This window comes from Trematomus bernacchii, unplaced genomic scaffold (genome assembly GCF_902827165.1).
Source record: "Trematomus bernacchii unplaced genomic scaffold, fTreBer1.1, whole genome shotgun sequence".
NCBI classification, from domain to species: Eukaryota; Metazoa; Chordata; class Actinopteri; order Perciformes; family Nototheniidae; genus Trematomus; species Trematomus bernacchii.
The window spans coordinates 18,514,235-18,538,744 of record NW_022988050.1 but is presented as its reverse complement, the minus strand read 5'-3'; the positions used below and the strand labels follow the sequence as shown (position 1 = coordinate 18,538,744).

Genomic DNA, 24,510 nt, shown 5'->3' with positions numbered 1-24,510 from the left:
TTGTTCGAACTCTACTTAATAACAGAGAGACTAAGGACAGTGCCAAATATTGGAGGCATTAACTGTAATGCATTTGTGTACTGTATGTCTACTCTTTGGCTGTCTGTAATTGTGTTGGGTGTTGAAAAATACAAACATTGTTTCAATCGAAAACCTCTACCTTGGGAAACAGCAGTTTTAAAGAAGGAAGAAAAGGTTAAATTTAACTTGTAATGAATGTTGAATATAACATTTTAAAGATTCTAATAAATCAGTTTTATATTTGTTTCAAGTCAAAAAAGTAATAAATCCAATCATAAAAGGAACTTTACGGGAACAGCTTTTTTCGGTTTACGGTCAAAGTTTGAGAATTATTCTCAGATATCTGTTCTTCAAAGACAAACATTAACCCTGTTATATCACTGCACTTTGCTAATAAAGGTATAAAACATATCATTATAGGTTGATAAGGGCTGCAATCAATACCGCAAGCATTGATTAGAATGTGTCCCGGACATTTGTTTCAAGATAATTCAAGTCATATTTCAGTAAGACTAGACGGATGGATACATTATTCTGAGACTAAACTGACCCTGCTGAAGAGAGGTTACATCGAGTTGACCAGTGGATTTTCAGGTGAAAGTCCTCCGTCATGCTGCTGCTCTGCCTTGCTGTCCTCTGCCTTGGTGCTAGCTCTCCCTGTGCTGCTGCACCACACCAAGGCTCCACCAACCCCACCAGAAACAAGCTGCTGCTCATCTCCTTCGACGGCTTCCGCTGGGACTATGACAGGGATGTTGAAACCCCTAACTTGGATAAGATGGCCCAGGATGGGGCGAAGGCACTCTATGCTACTCCACCCTTTGTGACCATTACCAGCCCTTCTCACTTCACAATGCTGACAGGTAAAAGCAACAGTTTAATGTGTTATTGTTTTTAAACTGTAGTAAGTCTGCCAAGACGTATCAATAGACTCCAAGTGTGTATGTAAATGCATAACAACTAATGTCATGCACATATTCTGTCAACTCACTGACAGGAAACTGTTTTGAAAAAGATGTTCTCAATAGAGGTCTGTTAGATGTTGTATATTTGACCACTGTAAAAAAAAAAATTCATATCAGAGGAAGGTTTATCTTGAGTAATTAACAACTTGTTACCAAGTCTGGGATTGTTTTTCACAAACATGTATTAATTTTGCCGGCATTGGTCATAGATTTAACGGCTTCAGTCCAGGGTGTTTTTGAGATTTTTCCCCATATAACCAGAATTAGAACCAGAGTGACCTTAGCTCTAGCACTTCAGAAGCAACCCCCTTCATAACTTGTGTCTACAAGGTTTAACAGAATGAGGCAGAGAAAAGTGGTAATGCAGCAATCAAACAAAGGACCATGTATTGTTTTAACGGGGGTTATGTTATCCAAACTCAAACATTTTAAAGCACAAAACAAAGTCCACCTTAGCCGGAGCCTCCTACTCTCTGCCACTATTAACTCCTCAGTTGCCTTTTTCTACCTAGTTGTGGAGATCAGCTCCAGGTTTGTGGCTTTCCACACCTGCTCACAATGCTCTTAATTAGTGTAGGAGTGTAGCAATTCCATTTGCAACAGTCCCTGTAAATATATAAAACTCTCCATTCAAATGCAAACTTGTTCCGTTTTCTAGACTTAAAGTGGACCTATCATGCTATATTTGACAAATATATTGTAGGGCCATACCTATATAAAACATGTCTGTGAAGTTTTTTTTTCAAAATACCAAACAGATCATGCATTTTAGCCATGCCTCATTTCGCTCTATTCCAGCCCTGTTTTTGCAAGGGCTGATTCTGTGACGTAGCTTTAATGCAAATGAGCTGCAGCTGACCACGCCCCCCTGCAGGAGGGGAGCGTGCTCTGATCAGCTGCTGGGCTCTCAGAAGAGGGGGAGGAAAAGAGAGAGTCCGTGTTTTATTCTTATATGATTATATAGAGTCGTTATTCATTTGTTTTAAAGCTCAATAAATAACAAAGAAGACCTTTGACCGGCACTTTTCTAATTTTGTCCGGAAGATTTAAACTTTAACGGACATGTTGACCGGCAAAAAAAAATCTAACTGAAACTCTGCCACACGGTCCCCTCGTCCCTTGGAAGAGGTGGAGAGGTGGGTGTTTGTCATCTGCTGGTGGACTACCGGAGAGAATTACAGCGAGGGAGGGATTGCATTGAATTACAGCAGCAGGAGCAAACGCTTGCCTCGGGGAGGGAAAAAAAGAGCCAGAGTGTCCACAGCGGAGAATAAACAGAAGGGCAACTATGCGCGGGAAGTCTTCTTCGCTGCTTTTGTGGCAGACTACAGCGCCACTTACAGGCCTGGCATATGTACTACAGCGTCTCCAGCGCTTTCGAGCGGCAATGGCCGTGGCCCAACCCCACATTCCCCTGATAGGTGGAGAGTTGCCCATATAGGCGGAGCTCCCTGTTTCTGACGTCAGAACAATTTCAAATCTGTATCAGCTCCGTTGCAGCCCCGTTTTAGGAGATTTGGGTATGGAGGAAAAGAGAGAGGGTTGTGTTTTCTGACACTTGGTGAGTTCCCTGACACACCGGGGACACATATTCATGTATAAAAGACGCACAAAAGTGCATTTTGCATGATAGGTCCCCTTTAAGTAAAATTAAATATAACCATGAAGTTGTTAACATCGATATGACAATATTAAACGTCCATCTTGTTTTTTGATGATGTGTGCCTGCTGTGAGAAAAAACTAAACAATAGCCAACTACTATAAGCACATCTACTGTAGATACTTTTCCAATGAGCTCTTATGAGTTGTTTTACACAGGCTTTATGAACGTGGACCACATTGAGATATATTCTTCATGGTCAAGGTTAGAATTGAAATGAAAAAATGAAATTGAATCTTAATGGTTGCTTTGCACTCAACCTCTTGTCCACACGTATTAATCCACATGAGTCCAAATTTGTATGATGATTGTATGAAAATATTTGACCCAAATACCAAATATATGTAATATATGCAGAACTAGTTAGGAATACACATGTATCACTGTGTATATCACCAAGAAACCCCACACAACTCAGTAAACATTTAAATGTGGAAATGTGTTTCAAATCCCTTTTTGATTTAATATTACGTTTAACGATCAAAACTTTTGCACATTAAGGCAGATGTTGTTAAATTCTGAATAAGCACTGTAACTTACATGATCCGCGTTTCCCGGTCATGGTGGGTTGTTTTTGTTAATGAGGGAATGTTGTGTCACGGTAAATCTTGCGGCCGTAAAGTATTGTGGGACAGCATTTTCTCCTTTCCTTTCCAAAAAAATGGTCCAGTGTATCCTGAGCTAAAGGAGATTATGAATGAAAATTTCTAAAGTCCTTTCCTATCATCTAGAGCAGGATTCCTCATTGCGTGGCTCGCCAAGCTTAATTGTTTGCTCGCATGGCAGTAGGCTAAATAAAGGGGTGATAGTAGGGATGCTCCGATCGATCGGCCGCCGATCGTGTTCGGCCGATATTCACTCTCTGCCGATCGATCGGTGCTCTCTATAAAGGCCGATCAGGAGAGCCGATCACATGACGTAAAATACATGACACTTTTCTCTGTGCGCGACAAAACAAGTTACCAAAAATGGCTTCACCAGTCTGGCAGTATTTTAAGGTGTCCGAAAATGACAATAAAATAGCGGTATGCAACGTGTGTGAAGCAGAAATCCTGCAGCTCCACCCGCTGTGACGGACCGGTGAGCGGAGCAAAACACACACTAAGAGTTAGACCTAACACACTTAGCTATTTTATCTACCTCTGGAACAAGCTAAACTAGTTATAAATATATTTATTCTTCACTGTCGGGTCACTCATTACTGGATCAGTGAGCTGCATGAGACGGATACTGACAGGCTGTCAGGAGAGAGAGAAAGGGAGAGAGGAAAAGAGAGCGCTTCCGCTCATTTCTCCCGTGTTATTATCCAAAGTTAATGTAAACTTGAATAATGTACTTCATTTGAATGTAATAATTATGTTGGTTGTTGTTTGTGGAAGCGCCAGTGAATGAGCCCCATTAACTGAGTTTTAAACATCACTTTAAATGGAAGATCCCCATAGCCCCCACCCACTCGATCGGATCGGCCGATACTGATTCCGGCAATCGGCCCCAAAATTGGAGAATTTATTTTTATTTTTACTCAATTTATATCGCTAAATTGGAGCATTTCAATTGGAGGATACTACGACCAACCTGGCACTTTTTTACTCTCGCTAGCTTGGCTCTCCATTTCATGCTTAGCAAGTGTTTTTGGATAAAAAAAGTTTATCGATTTCTCATAAGAAAAGAACCGGGTGAACAGAAAGAAAGCGTGACAAGCGAGGGAAATGAGGATTTGGCTTTGGAGCATCCAACAACCGCAAATCAAGAGGAAGATGCTGGAGATGGGGTTTGTGGGCAGACATCAGGAGTTCCCGCTAAAAAAAGAAAGGTACGAGCCGTACAAGACGAGCATAGAACATTTCAGGAAAAGTGGACAGAGGATTTTTATTTGTCCTCCACAAGTCGAACCCTTTGTGCTTAATATGCAAACAAACCCGCACTGGTTTCAAGCGAAGTCATTTGGAGTGGCATTTCCAAACTACGCATCCAAAATTTAATGAAACTTACGCTCCTGGAAGTGAAATTAGGAGAAAAGAAAATAGAGCAGCTTTCTTCTCATCTTTCTGGACAACAAAGGCTCATACACAGGACAACTAATACAGCTGAACGACTAACTGAGGCATCTTTTGAGATCTCATGGATTGTAGGTCCGTCACTTCCGTTTAGCTTCTCATGCACTGATTCGCTAAGCTGAACAGCCAATCAGAGTGATTTTTTTGGCCGACGGCCTCCGGATTCAACATGTCGAATCGGCGGCGGAAGGTGTTGGCACGGCCGAAAAGACACGACGGTGCAGTACACACCAATCTGAGTAGGGCGACACGACGCTCATCGACATCTATCTACGCCGAAAATCGGCTCGGTGTGTAAGGACCTTAACATGCGAGGAAAAGAGAAGGGACTTGTTGGGCTCATGAAAAAAAAGAGAAGAAATCCCCAACTTTATCAGTTTCCACTGCATCATACATCAGGAGTCACTAGTATCAAAACTCCGAAATAATACATTCAAAAACGTGATGCAGACAGTTGTCCGTGTGGTAAATGTTATCGTCTCCAGAGGGCACAGGCAGTTCCGACAGTTCATTGAGGAATGAGGACTATGACACAGAGTATGGTGATTTAGTGATGCACAGTGAGGTGAGATGGTTGTCCCAAGGAAAAAAGCTTGAACGGTTTCTGAGCCTCCTCCCTGAGATTCATACTTTCCTGGACAACAAAGGAAAAAAGGAGTCAAGAGCTGGAAGGCCCAAACTGGATCACATAGCTGCCTTTCTGACTGACATCACCTGTCACCTAAACACTCTTAACTTGAAACATCAAGGAAGAGATAAGCTTCCAAGCAACATGCTGAATACAATCAGAGAATATAAAATAACTGTCCTGTATACAGGGGCGGATCTAGAAAAATATTCATGGGGTGGCAAGAGGGTGGCAGGAGAATTTCAGGGGTGGCATCCCCTGGCAATTCATGTTAACTTGGAAAGCCACAATATTTATATTTTAACTCAATAACATTTGGTGACATTATTGTGGCACATCAGTAAAGCCTTAAATAGAAATATATAAGGTGGCAGACATCATTTAATGAATTTTAACTGAACAATAACTGAATGAGTTTGTTTCACTCTTAGACCAGCAGGGGTACCAAATCTATGCAGACTGCTGCAATAAGTACATTAATTAACTGTCTCGTCGATGTTTGTCTAAATTAATATGATACTATTAACAATCATATTATTCCTATCAGCTGTCAATCACTGTTATGATTCACATATTCATTTATTATTGAATAAACTATATTTTTTGGAGGAGTTAATGATGAATGTTCCTCAAGATGCTTGCTCACCCTCCTTCAAATTTGAAAGACAAGTAATTACTATCATATCAAAAGAATCAAAAGAACAGTTCAGCACCCCACAACTTCATTGCAAACAGTTACAACCTTGACTTTACATCAGAAAGAACAAACATTAAAGAAGTGACTAACTGCATCAATTAGGGTTAAAAAACGTGTATTCAGCTAAAACATATACATCGCTGCAGTTATTATCCAGTGGAAATTCCGTACCTACTGGCCTAGTTAAATCAAAGTGGTTACTTTTTTTTGGCTGGGCAGTGAAGTTTTACACACCGTCTTATTTGACTTTATCAGGACTTAAAACTGTTTTTTGGGGGCAGACCCCCACAAAGAAGAAAAATGTTATACACACATACAAGGTCATCATCTTAACAGTTTATTATGCTCATCGAGTCATCCGTGAGCAGAGCATCAAGTTGGCATGCCTATTACAGCTGAATGTGGGGATTACCATCTTGTTCAGCAAAACGCCTCACAAACGTATTAAGATTTAAAGCTTTAGTGCGTTTTGATTCAATGCTGAGTCCAAACTTGACAGTCTCTTCTCTGTCATTGTAGACCGCAAATACCTCATTCCTTCCGTGTACTTGGGTCCGAAATGCTTCTCGTTTTGCGCTGTCCCCCCGTTCAAATGAAATCGCAGATATTCATTGCTATCGGGATGTTAAGAGCATTCCATGGAATATAACAAAAAGTGTAAATGTAATGTAAATTATAGTGTCCGTCCAAAAATTCTTTTTTACTTATAGTGAAAACTACCCTTGGATGATGGTAAGGTAGACTAAAAGCTTTAGGAATCCAAAGTACAACATATAATAAGTACCCTGTATCAAGATTGATGCAAAACAAGTGACATTTGACCTTTTTAGAGAGATTTAGCAAAAAAGAAACCACTTCTGGGGTCATTTGGGTGGATTTTCCATATCTCTGGCTTCCCTTGCTCGATTTTGATGGTTGACACCTCTTTCTGACCGTTAGAGCCAATAGAATCGAAGGGGGAGTCCCCCACACAGACTCATTGTGAAACAAAACGGTGGGGGCTTTGCGCATGTAATGTTGCATCAGAGTGAACCTATCTCTAGCTTTGACATCTGGAAACGGAAAAGCAGTTTTAATGCTTATGGATTATCAGAAATCATTTCAAAAGGACACAGACACATTGGATTAACCTATGGATTAACTTCAGCAGCGTTTTTATCGTTTTAATGCCATTGAAGACCACTTTGGAGAGACTACAGAGCCAAGATAAAAATGTTAGCATTTTTAGCTACCTAGCGTCACCTGTTTTGATGTCCGTTTTTGCTTATAACGTCGCCATTTCGTATAATTCAGTGATAATGTGGGTGTCCATCGATTCTGTGTCACCTCACGATGTGAAACGATGTCATGGATGTAGAGAAGAGATAAATAATAAGGTTTTGTGAGTGATTTTCGGTGCAGTAAGGTGTTAGCATTTTTCGCTCGTTGCTAATTCAGAGGCTCAGTGTTAGCATTGTGGGTTTTCTTTTGAAAAAAAAAAAAAAATGATCAGTTAGATGAGTTTCTTCCCATTACATGGATATAAAACATTCATAGTTTTATTAAATGAACATGCCCTCAGACACTGTTTCCTGCAAGATGTTGCGGCAGTGCCACGGTACCGGGGTCTCTCGGGCTTAACAGGTTAAATAACTCAGACGAAGCTCATGTCTGAGGTCGGAAGGTAAACAGACGCCTCATATACAGCAGGTGGGCGTGGCAGTATACGCGGGAGGTTTTTCTTCTTCTTCTTCTCTCGGTTTTTTGGCGGATTGCAACTTTAAGGTGCATACCGCCACCTACTGTACTCGCCGTGAAGTTGTTTGCGGCCTGCCAGTAAACCCAAAGCAGAAGAAGAAGAAGTGACGTCAGCGGCTTCATTTGCCTAATCCACCCACAGGAACTCATTTCGGTGTGAACGCGATCTGCTTTAGTTCATCAGAACTAAAAGAGTTCTCATGAACTATTGTGGGAAAAGTACTTGGTGTGAACGCGCTTGATGGCTGCGTCTCAGGTCGGTTATATTCATTTCCTCGCTCGTCGGTCCTCGGTATCACCGGAAGTTGATTTGTCTGCGCCATCTTGAGTAGCGTCCCATGGCGCTTATTTCTGCCGGAGGACCGATAATGGAGGAGCGATAATCAAGGAACCACCAGACCATCCTCCGATGAAATCCTCAGATACTCTCCACGCCCCCTTACTGTGTATCGCTCACTGATTGGACTATGCAGCGCATCCACTGATCTGTTGCTTCTTGACATGAGAGAAGTTTCCCAGCGGAGTGAAGAAAATACATGAGTCACTCCTCAGTCTATACTGTGTTTTGTTTCAATTAATGTATCATTTAGTTACAAATATGTGATATATCTGAACAACAAAGTGGTCAAAAATCATTTTATTCATTTATTGGAAACATTTTCATGATCACTTTTTTCGTTTATACATTTTAAGAATGGCGTTTATCTTTTTTGAGAATGAGTTCTTATTTTATTTTTATTTATTTGGGTCTACAACAGATGATACAAATGTATATGTCAGTAAATGTGTACTAACAGAGGCGGGGGTGTGTGTGAAAACAACGGGGACAGAGCTGCTGTCAGACATCAGCTGTGCGGTGTCATCACAAACGGACGTCGCTTCACGTGACGCTCCGGAGGAAAGGATGTCCCATTGCTCTTAAAACTCATTTCCCTGCTTCTCGTGGTTTCCTTGCGTCTCTCCATGCTTCCCTGGTGGGAGGGACTAAACGCAGGGAAACAACGCAAGTGATGGACGCAAGGATTCCATTTAAAGTGGACCTATCATGCTATATTTGAATAATATAGTGTAGGACCATACCTATATAAGGCATATTTATACTTTTTTTTTTTCAAAATACCATGCATTTTAGCCATACCTCATTTTGCTCAATTTGACATTTTTTAGCTCTGTTTGTGCAAGGTCAGATTCAGTGAGAACAGCACCATCTACTGGCCTGGCATATGTACTACAGCGTCTCCAGCGCTTTCGAACGGCAATGGCCGTGGCTGTCTCCTCCTGATTGGTGGAGTTGGCCCAATAGCCGTAGCGCCACTGTCCTGACGTCAGGACAGTGTTCAAATCTGGATCAGTTTTTATCAGATCCGTTGCAGCCCCTTTTTTAGAGATTTGGGTATGGAGGAAAATAGAGAGGGTTGTGTTTTCTGACACTTGCAGGGTTCTTACACCTTTTCCAAAGTCAAATTCAAGCACTTTTCAAGCATTTTCAAGGTGCATTTTCAAGCTTTTCAAGCATCTTACAGCTGTTGTAAATTACATATTTATATACACATACTTATAAATGATTATTTCCCTACCTCACATTAAATCTGATGTTCTTTATGCTATAAACAACCAAATGTGTGTTTCATAATAGCATTCTACATGAGGATGAAAAATTTAAATTTTTAGAAAAGAAAACTAAGTTTAATATTTCAAAATGAGACCCATCTGTACGTAGACTGGGCATCCCATATAACCTGGCTGAGCCAATATAAAACAATCAGCCAAATAACTTTTCAATATATTATTGATTACTATTTTTGAGGTACTTTTAGGTTGGCAGTAAACATAAGTCAGAGGTAAATGGTTTACTTTTACTCCACTACATGTATTGAATACCTTTAGTTACTTTACAGATCTGGATGAATGATGTGAAATATAATCAAGTCTTAAATCAGACTTTAGTTCCACCTGGAGTAAATTCACAAGCTACCCTGCAGTATACAAAGTCATTCAAACTAGCTGCACCTTTACCAGCTTTGAGAACACTTTAATGATCAATCATTATAAAACATATCATATACAATTATTAGGGATGCTCCGATCGCCAACTTTGGGGCCGATCGCCGGAATCAGCTTGTTCCAGAGGTAGATAAAATAGCTAAGTGTGTTAGGTCTAACTCTTAATGTGTGTTCTGCTTCGCTCACCGGTCCGTGACAGCGGGTGGAGCTGCAGGATTTCTGCTTCACACACACGTTGCATACCGCTATTTTATTGTCACTTTCGGACACTTAAAATACTGCCAGACTAGTGAAGCCATTTTGGCGAGCTTGTTTTGCCGCGCACAGAGAAAAGTGTCATGTATTTTACATGCAACGATAGCCTAATCTAAAATGCTCTACTATGGCGTACCTTTCGTGTGGTGTGTGGCTCGTCAGCGCAGACTCTCGCATCGTTATTGTTGCACACTTTGCAGGAGGCTACTCTTGGCTTGACCCTCGTCTTAGCCATGGCTTGTATTTGTCTTCTGCTAGCCAACGCTCGTTGAAACGGCAACCTCCTGGCATACTGTCATCTATCACTCTCATCAGAATGCCCAGGTCATACACGTAACAAAAACACTTGCCGGTCACGCGCATTGCGCGGGAAGGCCGGAGCGAAGCTGTTTTATGTAAAAGCGAAGCAATTAAGCGCGCTCCGACTTCTTTATTTTCTTTTAATCTAAAAAGCGAAGTAAAGCATTTACAATTTCAAGCACTTTATCCCAAATTCAAGCACCATTCCCAAAAGTCAAGCACTTTTCAAACCTTGAAAACACCTCGTACAATTTCAAGCATTTTCAAGGATTTCCAGCACCTGTACGCACCCTGCACTTGGTGAGTTCCCTGGAACACCGGGGACACATATTCATGTATAAAAGACGTACAAAAGTGCATTTTGCATGATAGGTCCCCTTTAATCGACCTGAGATGCAGCCCGTGTGCTTTGTTTGACAAACCCCGTGATTAGTTCTCAAGCTCTGTGATTGGATGTTGGAGTGGCAGTGCGCGAAGTTTACACCGCGTCAAACAGCACTTTGACATGGAATGAAACTCATCGACGGCACACTATCCAAATCAAGACTCGAACGTGTCCGGGGGCTTAACGTAACGGCTCCGCGGACGTAACGTAACGGCTCCACGAAATGGAATGGACAATGACGTATCTCCAACGAGGCGTTTTGGGGAGGTATGTGTTAGAGTTTTACTCGCTACAGGGTGTACTTTGAGGGTTTGTGACTCTGCAGACCATTTAAATGCAGAAAAACCTTCATAACACACAAGGGGACGGGTAATAACCGGAAAAGCATGACATGGGCCCTTTAACAAAATAAAATATACTGCTGTTTCCGGTTTAGTTTACGACGGATATATTTTGTTATTGTTTTGATATTTGTAACACAAAAGCGATGGAAAAAACCCACAGCAACACAGAAAAGATGGTCTTAACATGACCCAGCGGTCTAGTAGTTCATAAAAGACAATAATATCAAAACAAAATATTACTACTAACTTTATTGTGAAATTAAAACAGAACGGTAAAAGAATAGTTTCCGGTCTATTCTGAGGCCCGATCTCTGTAGATAAATAAAGAACTACGACAGATGTGTAATATTTAATGCAGCCGAACCATGTATTACAATGCATTAATGTGATGACTTTCAAAGAGTAAAGCAAGCACTGCTGAATAAAGTATGATTTTATCTTTTACGAAACGTTTTTTTTCATATGGAATGCAGTTGGAGGTCAACCTATGGGCACAGATATGTCTCATAATTATTTGTGTGAACAGAAAAATAATTTGTGTGTAAATATGTGATTTGTAAATGTAAAACACCATCCACAGATGCATTTAAAAGATTTGCAAACTCACAAATAAATTTGCAGATGTAAAACGGATCTGCAAATGCGCAAAATATGTTTACAAATAAAAAAAAGATCTTTGAATATCTCTTTAACATTTACAACTTTCAATCAGGCATTTGTGAATCCATTTTGTATTTGTCGACAAAAACTGCGTTTGTGGATCTCAAATCTCTGCTTGTGGATCTCAAATCTCTGCTTGTGGATCTCAAATCTCTGCTTGTGGATCGTCTTTTTACACACACGGAGTTTTGAGACAACCTTTCCGCCGGTGTCAGTACCATATGTGTTCGCCCTACCATATGTGTTCAGGGTCCGTCGCTTACCAATGACGTCACCCATTGTGATTGGCTGTACGGTAATCGTAGTAATCAGCAGCGAACCGCTTCAACACGTGTATTTCGGTGTATTCACGGCATTCATTTTGTTATTCTACAGTATTGTTGTTTTATAGTTATTTGTTAATGTAACCCAATTTGTGTTCTTTGAAATTGAAAAGGATATCGCATTGTGTTTGTTACTTTCGTTGCAGTTGTATATGTCTTAAGTGTAATTTGGCTTGGCTTCCTATTTATGGACATGCTTTTATTTTGAAGGAGAGTTAGCGCAGTTGACAGGAAGTTGTTGTTGCTTTGGAAACAACGTGACAGAGATTAACGGAGAAAAGTAATATCTACATATAAAGACGGAGAAAGTAAACGATAACGTTTATGGTTAAGTGTTAGCACCCCCCCGAAGAGGCACAAGCTCTTACGTTGATATTGGAGATTTCAATAAATTCAATTTGAAGAAAAAAACGGGGAAAAAACAAACAAAACGAATATCTGAATAACGAAATTGAAACCCGAATAGTAATCCAACGAACGAATATTCGGATACAGTAGGGCTGTACCCGAATAATATAATAAAGTTATAGTAAATAATAACAAATTCCAGTGTTAGAATTCCATAATTCCATATTCATAAATAAATGATATGCAAATAACATTTTCTTGGCTGTGGACTTGTACTCTACATAATTATGTTGAGCTCATGGTAATCTAATTCAATAAACAATAACTGCAATGAACAGATACCATTTTCTGACTCGTAAAATGATTGGATATGGTGTAATTTGGTAAATGATTCTGTGTTGAAAAATGTATATCTTTAAAAACTGCGTTGGTGTATTAGGGCGGGCCATACTATTTTTTCTTGTAAATCGATCGAGAGGGGGTAAGTTGGTGTGTAGAACACAAATCTATTTAGATGCTTTTATTTTGAAGTTGTTGCTATGGAAACAACATGACGGAGAAAAAAGTAATATCTTCTACATATAATAACGGACAAAGTAAAGAATGAAGTGTATGTTTAAATGTTAGCACCCCCCGAAGAGGCTCAAGCTCTTACGTTGAGTCTGGAGTTTCAATACATTCGGAATTTGACCGTGTAAAATGTCCTCTTGGGTTACCGTACAGCCAATGCGTGACGTCATTGGTAAGCGTAACGGACCCCGAACACATCTGGTAGGCCGAACACATATGGTACCTACACCGGTCTCGGCTAAAATCTACTCGTGTCACTCGGTTATTTTCGGAAGCCACGTGATGGCCTGCTGATGACGACATTTCCGCATGATTTTCAAAGTAAGAGCATGATGGTTTGTTTAATGCGCTGTTTTTTTAATGAACATAGGAACGTTAGATACCATGGCCATGGGAAGTAGGGGTGCTGAGGGTGCTGCAGCACCCCCTGATGGAGGACAGGGAATCTGCACGTCCACAAGATTAATGGAAATATAATACAAATATAATACAAAAAAAACGAATTTTCGGCATTGATGTAACAACATTCATAATTAAGTAAAGATAACACCCTTTTCACCCCGGTTACATTTTCCATTTCCCCTGAGAGGCTCAGTGAGGTAAAGGACTCTGAGTGTTTAAATAGTTCACTTTAGTCTCTCTGAGTGTTTAAATAGTTCACTTTAGTCTAAGTTATCTCAGTGGGTCTCAAACGGTTTGATCACAATTTATGTAAACACATATTTCCAAGGCCTATAATTATAATTATTAGGATAAATAAAAACAGGTTTGAAATCATTCCAATGTATACTATAGACAGTAAACCAAAAATATCCTTTAAAACTGGAGAGATAAAAAAATATGCATAAATAAATAACTGTTAACTAGGTAAAATAAGATATAAATGAACCACAAAAATAAAGTACGTTACATTTATTTGTTATTGGCTATGGTAGGTTATTGGTTATGTTCACATACTTATTTGGTTATTAAAATGTAAACCGATCTTCTTCATATGGGTGTTTTAGAGTTGTACCCCCTAGACCAGGGGTAGCCAACACGGTGCCCGCGGTCACTTGGTCGCCCGCAGAGGCAACGTGAGTCGCCCGCGGGGCATGTTCTAAAAATAGCTCGCCAAGCAAATCCAAAATGTATAAAATACACAAAACAAAAAAGGAAATGTAATTAAAAGAATCTACCCTATGCATAAACGAAACCTAAATCATAGCAAACTCTATCTACTTACTACAACTCTATATCTATCTAACACCCCTCCTCCCCCCACCCCCAAAATTAATATCTACCAATCACGTTGATTTGCGGGACCAGCGTTGCAGTCTGGAAGAAAAGCAATGTGGCACCTCCCCGCTGATTTTCCTTCTGGCAGAATCTACACAACACATCAGCCCCATTGTAGAGATGGCAAATCCGGATCATTTTACGGACTCAGGGTCTTCTGAGTCAGTCATTGAAGAGATCCGGATCATACGAGTCATTTGAGTCATATGAGTCAGCATGACCAAGACCGTAGAAATCCTATTGGTGAAACCGAAAAGTTGTTGCATTTCACGAGCATATTATTATTCCATATATTTTGAATATATATATATATATATTTGTATATATATATATATATAATATCTGCATGTATATTTTCTATTTCGACATGTATATTTTATATTTTATTTTATTTTTATTTCTATTCTTGTATATTTTGTAGTTTTGTTTTATTGTAAAATGCCTTATGCTGCTGTAACAACAACAATTTCCCAATTTGGGATCAATAAAGTACTATCTATCTATCTATCTATCTATTAAACTGACGTTATATTAACCTCCGCTACACAGTGTATTTTGCTTTAATAAAAAATGTTGATTACAAAAAAAAGGGTTATTTCGCGATTTGGCAAATCTGAGTCTGCTGTTGACTCGTGCATGAGGACGAGTCTGCTGGATCTCTGGATCTGCTGCTATATACGGCTCTGAGTCCGCACGAGTCTGCTCTGCTGTGTGTTGCACAGTGAGTCAGGATTTGCGAATCTGAGTCTGCTGTGGACTCGTGCATGACGGACGAGTCTGCTGGATCTCTGGATCTGCTGCTATATGGTTACGGCTCCGAGTCCGCACGAGTCTGATCCGCTGTGTGTTGCAGCGAGTCAGGATTTGCGAATCTGCGAATCCGAGTCTGCTGTGTGGGCTCGTGCATGACGACGAGTCTGCTGGATCTCTGGATCTGCTGCTATACGGTTACGGCTCCGAGTTCGCACGAGTCTGATCCGCTGTGTGTTGCAGCGAGTCAGGATTTGCGAATCTGCGAATCTGCGAGTCTGCTGTTGGAGCCGTCGGCTCCTCTGAGTCCCCACGAGTCTGCAGGAAGTTTCACTGATCCGCGTCCCCTCCCCTGAGCCAAACGATCACTTCTGGCAGCTATCCTGTGACTGTATACTTGCTAAAGGGTAGGTAGATGGACTTGGGGTACGTTGTAATGTGATTTTACATGTTATAAAGAGAGTAGCGAGTGACGCAATTTATAGTTTTAATTTGTACGTCACACCAAGTGTGGGACTCAAGGACTCGGGTTAATGGAGAGGGGAGACTCGTCATGACCAGCTCATTTCTAGGATCCGGGTTAATGATCCGGATGAATCAGGACTCGTCCATCTCTACCCCATTGAACAGCCTATCATGCAGCCTATACAACACATGGGGGGCAGAGTTTTACTCTGTGTGTTGCAACTTGCATATCTTTATTGCACTTGACGCACACACACGCATGGCGTAATTTCCACCTGGGACAGGGGGGAAATGTCCCCCCCACTTTTCGAAATCCCGTTTGTGTCCCCCCACTTTAAAAATATGTTTATTATTTTTTTTTTAACGCAAGCCGTCGGTCGCCACGGAGGAGCTCACAGCCTCTGTTACCCCTTTCACACCAACGCAACTCCGGTTCAAGCTCCGTGCTAGAGCTTTTCAGGTTCAGAACCGGTACTTCGGTTTAGCTCCGGCTCTTTTCACACCGCTCAGAGCCCGACTGGTGCTGCCGCTGCTGCGTCATGACGTCACAGTTTACGTCGCTGATTTTCTCCCCAACGGAGCTCACCTCACAACAACAACGGGCCGGGGACTGCGTTGCTTTTAATCAAACGAAGCCAGATTAAATTAAATAACGACTTCTCCAACCTTATACTTTTCTCCAGAGTGCCGTGGTTCATTGTTTATTAATGTGTTTCAGCGGCATTTACCGACCGCTGCAGTGCTGGCCGGCTGCTCTTCCACGAGTGTATTCTCCCGTTAGCTCCGGGTTAGCTCACACGGCTCTAAAGTATTCACTGTCTGACTGTCACACAAGCAGCTGATACATATCCCCAGTTGTGAGCGAGCGAGAGAGCTAGGGTGGGAGAGGGGGAGAGAGAGGGGGAGAGAGAGAGCGAGAGAGCTGGGGGGAGGGAGGGAGAGAGAGAGAGCTAGGGAGAGCATACCTTTATCTATTTAATATAGATAAAGTAAGAAATCATTCCAATGTGTATAGGACAGTAAAAAAAATCAAAAAAACAGTTTGAAAGGGGAGTGATTAGTAAAATAAGCATACATAAAAAGAAAAAATGCTAACTAGGTAACATAAGATAAGAATAAACCAGTTTAAATGATTTGTTATTGGTTGTGATCATATTCTAAAGATGTTTGGATTATTGAAAAGTATACAGCTCTCTTTCATCTGAGTGTTGAGAGCTGTATCCATCAATTCAAAGTGCTCCAGATTGATGCATTTCACTTCAACATTAAAAAATAATCTTCCTGGGGGTGCATGCCCCCCGACCCCCCTAGAGGAGGTGAGGACCCCCCTGGAGGAGGTGAGGCCCGTCCACCCCCAAATAAAGCAGGTTAAAATAATTAGATTGCATACATGTTCTTTTAGTAAACACTGCAAACGGGTCCCACAGACCCAAACAGCAAACAAAGGTTAAAGGTCAGCATATCATAATGTTAAAATGTGCTAAATATATACACCGCAAAAAAAGAAAAGAAAAGTAAAAGTAGCCCCCGACTTGTTTTATTTTTTTAAAGTAGCCCTCACCCTAAAAAAGGTTGGTGACCCCTGCCCTAGACCCAGTCTCTTGTAATTCTGCTCAAAGTGCTCCAGATTGAAGCATTTTACTTTCAAATGTTAAAAACAATCTTCCCGGGGGGGGCATACCCCCGGACCCCCTTAGAGGATGTGACGTGTTAAAACATGTTAATACAATATTAAATTCATTTGAAGCCTTTTTATATAAGCTGTCCAACATGTCAATAATGCGGCTTTCATACCAGAGGCCTGTACTACGAAGCTGGTTCAACTTAACCTGGATATGTTGGAGTTAGCCGGTTGGCCTAAGCCAAAACATACGCGCTGGCGCTAAGCTGTACTACGACGCCGGTTATCAAGTGGATCGCTCAAGCCAGCCGTGTCCTATCTAGTTAGGTGCGCGTTCACATGAAAGGGGTGGTATTTGGAGCATTCGACCAATCTCAAACACGGACAAGCGTTCTGACAGCGCAGCGTCATACTTCCTGAATGAAAAGTGAACTTTAATATTAGTCAAATATGAAGAAGTTAAACTTTAAACATCCATGTCTTAAACACTTTATCCAGGATAAAAGCCACATAGCTGCACCTGCAAGGTGAATACAGCTGGTAAAAGAAAAAGTGTTTGAATGCGTACATTAACAGGTTTATGAAATCACTGCCCCGTCCAAGACACGAGTGGATCTGACTTTAATTAGGAGAATTTGACTCGAGTGTTTCGTCAACTTAATGTGTTGCTTAAAATAATACTTCTGCATACAGTATGTGACACTGTGAGTGTTGCACGGCCAGATACGGCTCAAGAAGCTGACTCAAATAAGGAAATATATGATACATTATGATGTGATATGATATGAATGATAATGGCACACATCGACGTCTGCACTCACAGTGCCGCGGACTGTACTTAATGTTACTCTGATCCGGTTACTTATGTCGTGGCAGATATTTAAGTAAGCTTTCTTAACGCTAATATTATAATAGTCAGATTGCTCTGAAGATGGGAGGGGATATTCTTTAATTTTCACGTTCACACAGTCAGTTGATTTTTGCCGGCTGTCTTTCCTGCAACGGCAGTTTTTCTGTATTTCCTCTATCCTGTAATTTGACTTGATCGCTTTAAACTCCGCACACACGGAGCTCTGATTGGTCAGCAGGCGGTGCTTTCACTGAGTTGATCTCTTAGCCTGCTAACCTGCTCCGGAGCAGGTTTGCCGCTCAGCATAAGTTACCATGGAAATCTAGCCTGCTAAAAAGAGAACCAGCGTCGTAGGACCGGAAAGCCCGAGATTTCCCTGAATTTAGCCGGCTAAGCAAAAATCCAGCTTCGTAGTACAGGCCTCTGCGCTTTTCCCATTCTAGCTCCGTGCTAGAGCTTTTCTGGTTCAGCTCCGGTTTCCCTTTTCTGCTCCCGCTTTGTTCACACCGCCCAGAGCCCGATTGGTGCTGCGTCATGACGTCACCGTTTACATCGCTGATTTGCTCCCCAACGGCGCTCACAACAACAACAACAACAACAACGGGGGACTGCGTTGGGTCCCCAATAAGGTTGGACTTCTCCAACCTTATACTTTTCTCCAGAGTGCCGTGGTTCATTGTTTATTAATGTGTTTCAGCGGCATTTACCGACCGCTGCAGTGCTGGCTGCTCTTCCACGGGAGTTTATTCTCCCGTTAGCTCCGGGTTAGCTCAAATGGCAGCGGCCGCTCTAAAGTATTCACTGTCTGACTGTCACACAAGCAGCTGATACATATCCCCAGTTCCCCTTAAGTTGCAGCCCATGTATTGATTCCATCCGATAGCTGCTATAATACAAAACAAAACGTCTGCCTGCTCTCCACAATGATCAATAACAGCGAACAGATGGTCAAAGTAAGGTACAAATAAACAGAATCACACGAAGCCTGGTTAGTGTTGCCTGACTTTATAAAGTGTGTTTTTTTATATAAGTGTGTGGTTGCCTTCTAGTCACTTTGCTCAGCGCTACTTCTTGTAGGCAGGCATGACGAGACTCTTCAGTCGACCCATGTTCAGGGGAGGTGGGTTTAGTTTCCTGCACGCCTCGACGGGGGGGGGGGGGGGGGGGGGGGGAATGCCAGCTAAAATCTTGCCTAGGGCAGCAAATTGGTCAGAACCGGCCCTGGTGTCATCCCCACAGCACCCCCCATTTGAAATATGTCCCCACGGCTATGTTAGATGCATTCTTTATCACTGTTACGCCCAGATCTAGGGAAACTAGGCGCAGCATAAAATTGCCCTCTCCCAACTCTTCCCACTCCCAAGAACATGGACACAGAGACAGAGAATGCCGTTTGGTAATTTTAATTACCAATGTTTTTAACAAAGAAACGCAACAACCCACAAAACAAAAAAAGCCCTCGGGCTCCCTTCCGGTATAAATAGGAAGGAGGCCCGACAATCTGCTCCCCTCTTTTTCTTCAGCACCCCGTTACTGAAGCACAAGAGACACTTAGCGATATAACAGAGAACATGAGCAACAATTGCGTGAGAGATTGTCCCTCATGTGGATCCGGTTATATTATGAGCCACGACCAGCACACGGTATGCGAATCCTGCCTGGGGTCAGAGCACGCGTACGCGGCTCTCAGCCAGCAGGTCGCATGCACGCACTGTGCCCGTCTCCCGTCGGACGACAGGAAGCGTAGAGCGGACGCTCTCGCTGCTGCGGCCGAGGAGGACGATTGGCCCGTCCAGGTTTTCGAGCACGTGGACGGCAGCCTCATGTCCCTGGAGCCGAGTGCCGGGCAGGAGTCGGACGACTCCTACCCCGTCTCCCTCCACGGTTCACTGTATGGTTCTCCCCTCCCTCCTCTCCCCCGGACGGGGGAGACAGAGTCGGAGCAGGGTGCCGACTTGGCGGCCGAGCACGCGGTCCCCTTCTCCGTCACCACGGCGCTGCCGGCGATAGGTGGCATCTTGGGGGAACTGCCAGGGATCATTTGCAAGGCGGCCGCCTGCAGAGGTCTCCCCGTTCCCCTAGCTCAGGAGAGGTGTGCTCCGGACGACATGGCCGGAGTTTTTTCGCGGGTGCAGACGGTCAGGAGTGATCCGATCTGGCCACGCTTCCCCGCCATCAGGAGGTACCAGGAGGGGGCGGCGGCGAACCCGAGGACCCTGAAGGCTCCGGTGGCCACATTTGTTCCCCTCACCAAGGTGGAGGGATTCACAGATGCTGGATTCCCAGCCACCCCTTCGCTGGAGCCGGGCCTGACGGCGTTTTTTGGGGTGAGGCAGGCCAACATGATCGCCGGACGGCGCCCTACGTTGGCCTCCCCCAGGGACCAGTATGTCGCCCGCCAGGCCGACCGGGTGCACCAGTGTGCCTTTCAGGCGTCGGCGGCGGCGAACAACATCGCGCTGCTCTCCAACTCGGTGGTGACGCTGGTGGAGCGGTCCACCACCTTGGCCGCTGATGAAGCGGAGGAGATCGGCAAGGCGGCCAGCACGGCGCTCACACTGTGCGCGTCTGTCGCTGTCTCCCAGGCAAGGATCGCCGCGTGGGTGACGCAGATCCAGCGCCACCTCTGGCTGCAGCAGGCGTCTGTTACGGAGACGGCCAGGAAGGTGCTACTGGACGCTCCAATCAGCCCGGACGGGCTGTTCGGACCCCAGTTCCACGCCATGGTGGAGTCCATGAAGGCGGCTGCAGAACAGGCGGACGACATCCGCCAGCACGTCAGCTGGCTCCAGCCTGCTGGGCGGCCACAGCGGCACCAACGCCCGCAGCAGCCGCAGCAGCCGCAGCGTCCAACCCGGCCACAGCGGCAGGCGGAGAGACATTCTCAGCAACCGCTGCCGCGGCGTCAGCGCCCGGCGGCGGCGGCAGGGGCTCCGCCCCGCGTCTCCGCTCCCCCGCCACCCCAGAGACGAAGGGGTCTCTCGGCGGTGAGTCAATGGGGAGTGAGGCACTCCCGCTCTGTGTCTGCTCCACGAGAGCCTCCAAGGAAGCAGAGCCGCTTTTGACGTGTTGGGGGGGATTGTGAGAAAAATAAAATGGGTTCATTTTCCAACTTTTTGTCTGAGTCATCAGTATCAAGTGTTTCTCACATATCCTCCACTCTGTGTAAACCAGCTGTCTATAACCTATCAGTTAGTAGCCAGCAGGGTTCGTTGCAAAAGCCTGCACTTTGTAATCTATCGGTTAATAAACTGCAGAGTTCGCTAACTAAGCCAGCTGCCACCAATCTGTTGATTAGTAGACAGCAGGGCTCGCTGCAGAAGCCTGCTGGTTTTAACCTATCGGTTAATAAACCGCAGAGCTCGCGGCATTCCTCTGTCCGAGATACGTCTCCTACACACGGTCATAATAAACCAATGAGCGCCCTTATAACGCCTCATGTGGTCAACACTGCATACATCTCCATTCATCCCCTGAGCGTGTACACGCCTCATGATGAGAGCCAGAGTGAAACGCAGCGTGTGGAGGCTCCCTCACAGCCCTTTCGCTCCAGGCCCACCTTGGGTTGCCTCACAGGCAGCGGCGGCGAGGGCTCTGACGTGGCTCGTCGCCATGACAACCACAACACATCTCGAGCATGTGCGCCCGCTCTCAGAGTATTTCTCAGAGTGGCAGCGCGTGTGTCTGATGGACAGATGGATGAGCAGGCTGATCAGCAGAGGGTACACCCTGCAGTTCGCCTCTCCCCCCCCACAGTTCAATGGGATACAGGAAACACTCCTGTCATCCCAGGAACAGTGTCTTGCGCTCCAGGCAGAGCTGCGGGAACTCCTGTTGAAAGAGGCTATTTCCAGGGTTCCTCAAGGGGAAGAAAATCAGGGGTATTACTCCCGCTATTTTCTTGTCCCGAAAAAGACAGGGGGAATGAAACCCATCCTCGATCTGTCAGTTTTCAACAAGGTCATAATGAAAAGGCCTTTTCACATGAAGGATGCATACTTCCACGTAGCCATCATCCCAAAACACAGGAAATACCTGCGTTTCTCATTCCAGGGAATATCGTACCAGTACAACCGTCTGCCGTTCGGATATTCTCTGGCTCCTCGCACTTTTTCGAAGTGTGTAGAGACGGCGCTGCAGCCGCTACACAGAGGAGGGATGAGAGTGCTGTTTTACCTGGACGACCTGCTATTGCTGGCTCGCTCCAGAGAGGAAGTTGCTTTACAGACGGTACAGCTCGTATCACATCTGTCAAAGCTGGGTTTCATAATAAACTGGAAGAAGAGCTGCCCTCTTCCCTCCCAGAGTATTATTTACCTGGGTGTGGAATTGAACTCAGCCCGCATGAGAGGGCGACTCTCACAGCAGAGAGTGGAGGCACTGACAGCTCTTCTCCGACGCGTCACACCTCGCAGCGTGGTGACAGCCCTCTCCGTGATGCAGCTGCTTGGCATGATGGCAGCTGGTCACGTGGTGATTCCCCTGGGTCTCCTTCACATGAGGAGACTCCAGAGGTGGTTTATTCGCCTGCGCATCGACCCCGTGCGACAGAAGAGGCGCATGGTGGCCATCCCTCCTTCCGTGGGTTCAGACTTAACCTATTGGAAAAGTCCCCACGTCCTGTCAGCGGGTGTGCCCCTGGGCAGAGTTACGTCACACATCTCGGTGTTCACAGACGCATCTCTCTCAGGGTGGGGAGGAACGTGTATGTCGCAGGCAGTGGGGGGACAGTGGCCGGCTCACATGTCCCTCCACATAAACGTGCTGGAATTGCTCTCCGTACGGAGAGTAATCCAGTATTTTGCCCCGTTGCTGCGGAATCATCATGTGTTGATTCGCACAGACAACAAAGCCGCGGCAGCCTACATCAATCGCCAGGGCGGAGTATGCTCAGCGCAGCTTCTGAACACAGCCAGGCCGCTGTTGATCTGGGCGCGCGCACACTTGCTCTCCATCAGAGCAATGTATGTTCCCGGCGAACTGAACAAAGGGGCAGACCTCATGTCCAGAGGAGGTCCTCGCCAGGGGGACTGGAGCCTCCATCCCGAGCTGGTCTCCCAGGTATGGAGCCGGTTCGGGAGAGCAGAGGTGGATCGGTTCGCCGCACGCGGGAACGCGCAATGCGCCCTCTGGTTCTCCCTGAAAGCGCAGGACCACCCCCCCCGGGGGTGGACGCGTTCGCACATCGACCATGGCCCAGGGGACTGTTGTACGCTTTCCCCCCAGTCCCGCTGATCCCTCGGTTCCTTGACCGACTGCAGGAGGAGCGACTGTCAGTGATCCTAATTCCCCCGGAGCGCACGGGCGCTTCCTGGTTTCCATGCCTACAGCCGCTGTCAGGCAGACCGTGGGAAATTCCGTGGCGCAGGTGGAGGGAGCGATCAACAGTCACTCTGTGATAGGCCAGCACTTATGGGCATGGCCCCTGAACGGGAACACTTAGAGGGGCTGGGCCTCTCTCAAGATGTTGTACGGACCATTCAGGGAGCCAGGGCCGCGTCTACCAGAGCGTCCTACACAGCCAAGTGGACAGCTTTCCAGCGTTGGTGTGTAGAAAAAAGCCTGGACCCCATTACGTTCCCCCTGCCTCACGTGCTGTCATTCCTCCAGCTGTTGTTGGACAGGAATTTGGCTTTCAACACAATCAAGGTGTATGCTGCTGCCATATCATCTTGTCATGTGGGTTTCGGGGTCGGGACGGTGTTTAGTCCCCCTGACGAAACGTTTTCTGCGAGGAGTACGGAGACTGAGACCTGTGTCACGCGCACTAGCGCCTCAGTGGGATTTGGCTTTGGTGTTACGCGCACTAAGCAAAGCCCCATTTGAACCTTTAAATCAGGTTCCCCTTAAGTTGTTATCAGCCAAAGTAGTACTACTTTTGGCTCTAACATCAGCAAAAAGGGTGAGTGATTTGTCTGCTCTCTCTGTGGCTCCGTCATGCCTCCGGATCCAAGGAGATGGCAGTTCAGCTGTTTTACGCCCTAACAAGGCTTTTATGCCAAAGGTCATCACAAGCTCTTTTAGGTCAAGAGTGATCACCCTGGATGGCTTCTTTCCCCTTCCTCACAGGTCGGAGGAAGAAGCCACGTCTCATCTCCTCTGTCCTGTGCGCACGCTGTCCTGCTATGTGGCGCGCACGGCTGCCTTGCGCCGTTCTCAGCGCCTGTTTGTGCATTACAGAGAGCGCTCGATCGGGCAGCCTCTGTCTGAACAGCGGCTGTCACACTGGCTGTGTGAGGCTGTGTCACAGGCATATGTCTCCTCTGGGGTGGATCCCCCGGAGAACATCAATGCGCACTCCACCAGAGAAATGTCCTCCTCCACGGCTTTGCACGGAGGAATGTCAGTGGAAGAAATTTGCACTGCTGCATCTTGGTCTTCTCCCTGTTAATTTATTCAATTTTATTTGAGGGATGTCTCCCATTCCTCTCTGACACACCCTGTGCTGAGTGTCCTGTCAGAGTGAGTGACGTCAGGGATCCAGCTGTGCGCCTCTCTCGTGTCTCGGGACACGGAGAGTGGCCTGTATTTCCCTCTTATGAGAGGGACGTCCCCCTTTTTTCCCCTGACACATTTCGTACGGAATGTCTT

At 44.9% G+C, this 24,510-nt stretch overlaps 1 protein-coding gene across 1 annotated transcript in view; it reads left to right on the top strand.

Moving 5' to 3' along the window:
* Positions 1-544: 544 nt before the first annotated feature.
* The window catches only part of LOC117473887 (ectonucleotide pyrophosphatase/phosphodiesterase family member 7-like), a 36,467-nt gene continuing 12,501 nt past the window's right edge, over positions 545-24,510 (top strand). The window contains exon 1 of the mRNA XM_034119839.1: positions 545-884. Within this exon, the coding sequence (XP_033975730.1) occupies positions 632-884 (253 nt within the window). The 5' untranslated portion in view covers positions 545-631. The remainder of the gene's footprint in view (positions 885-24,510) is intronic.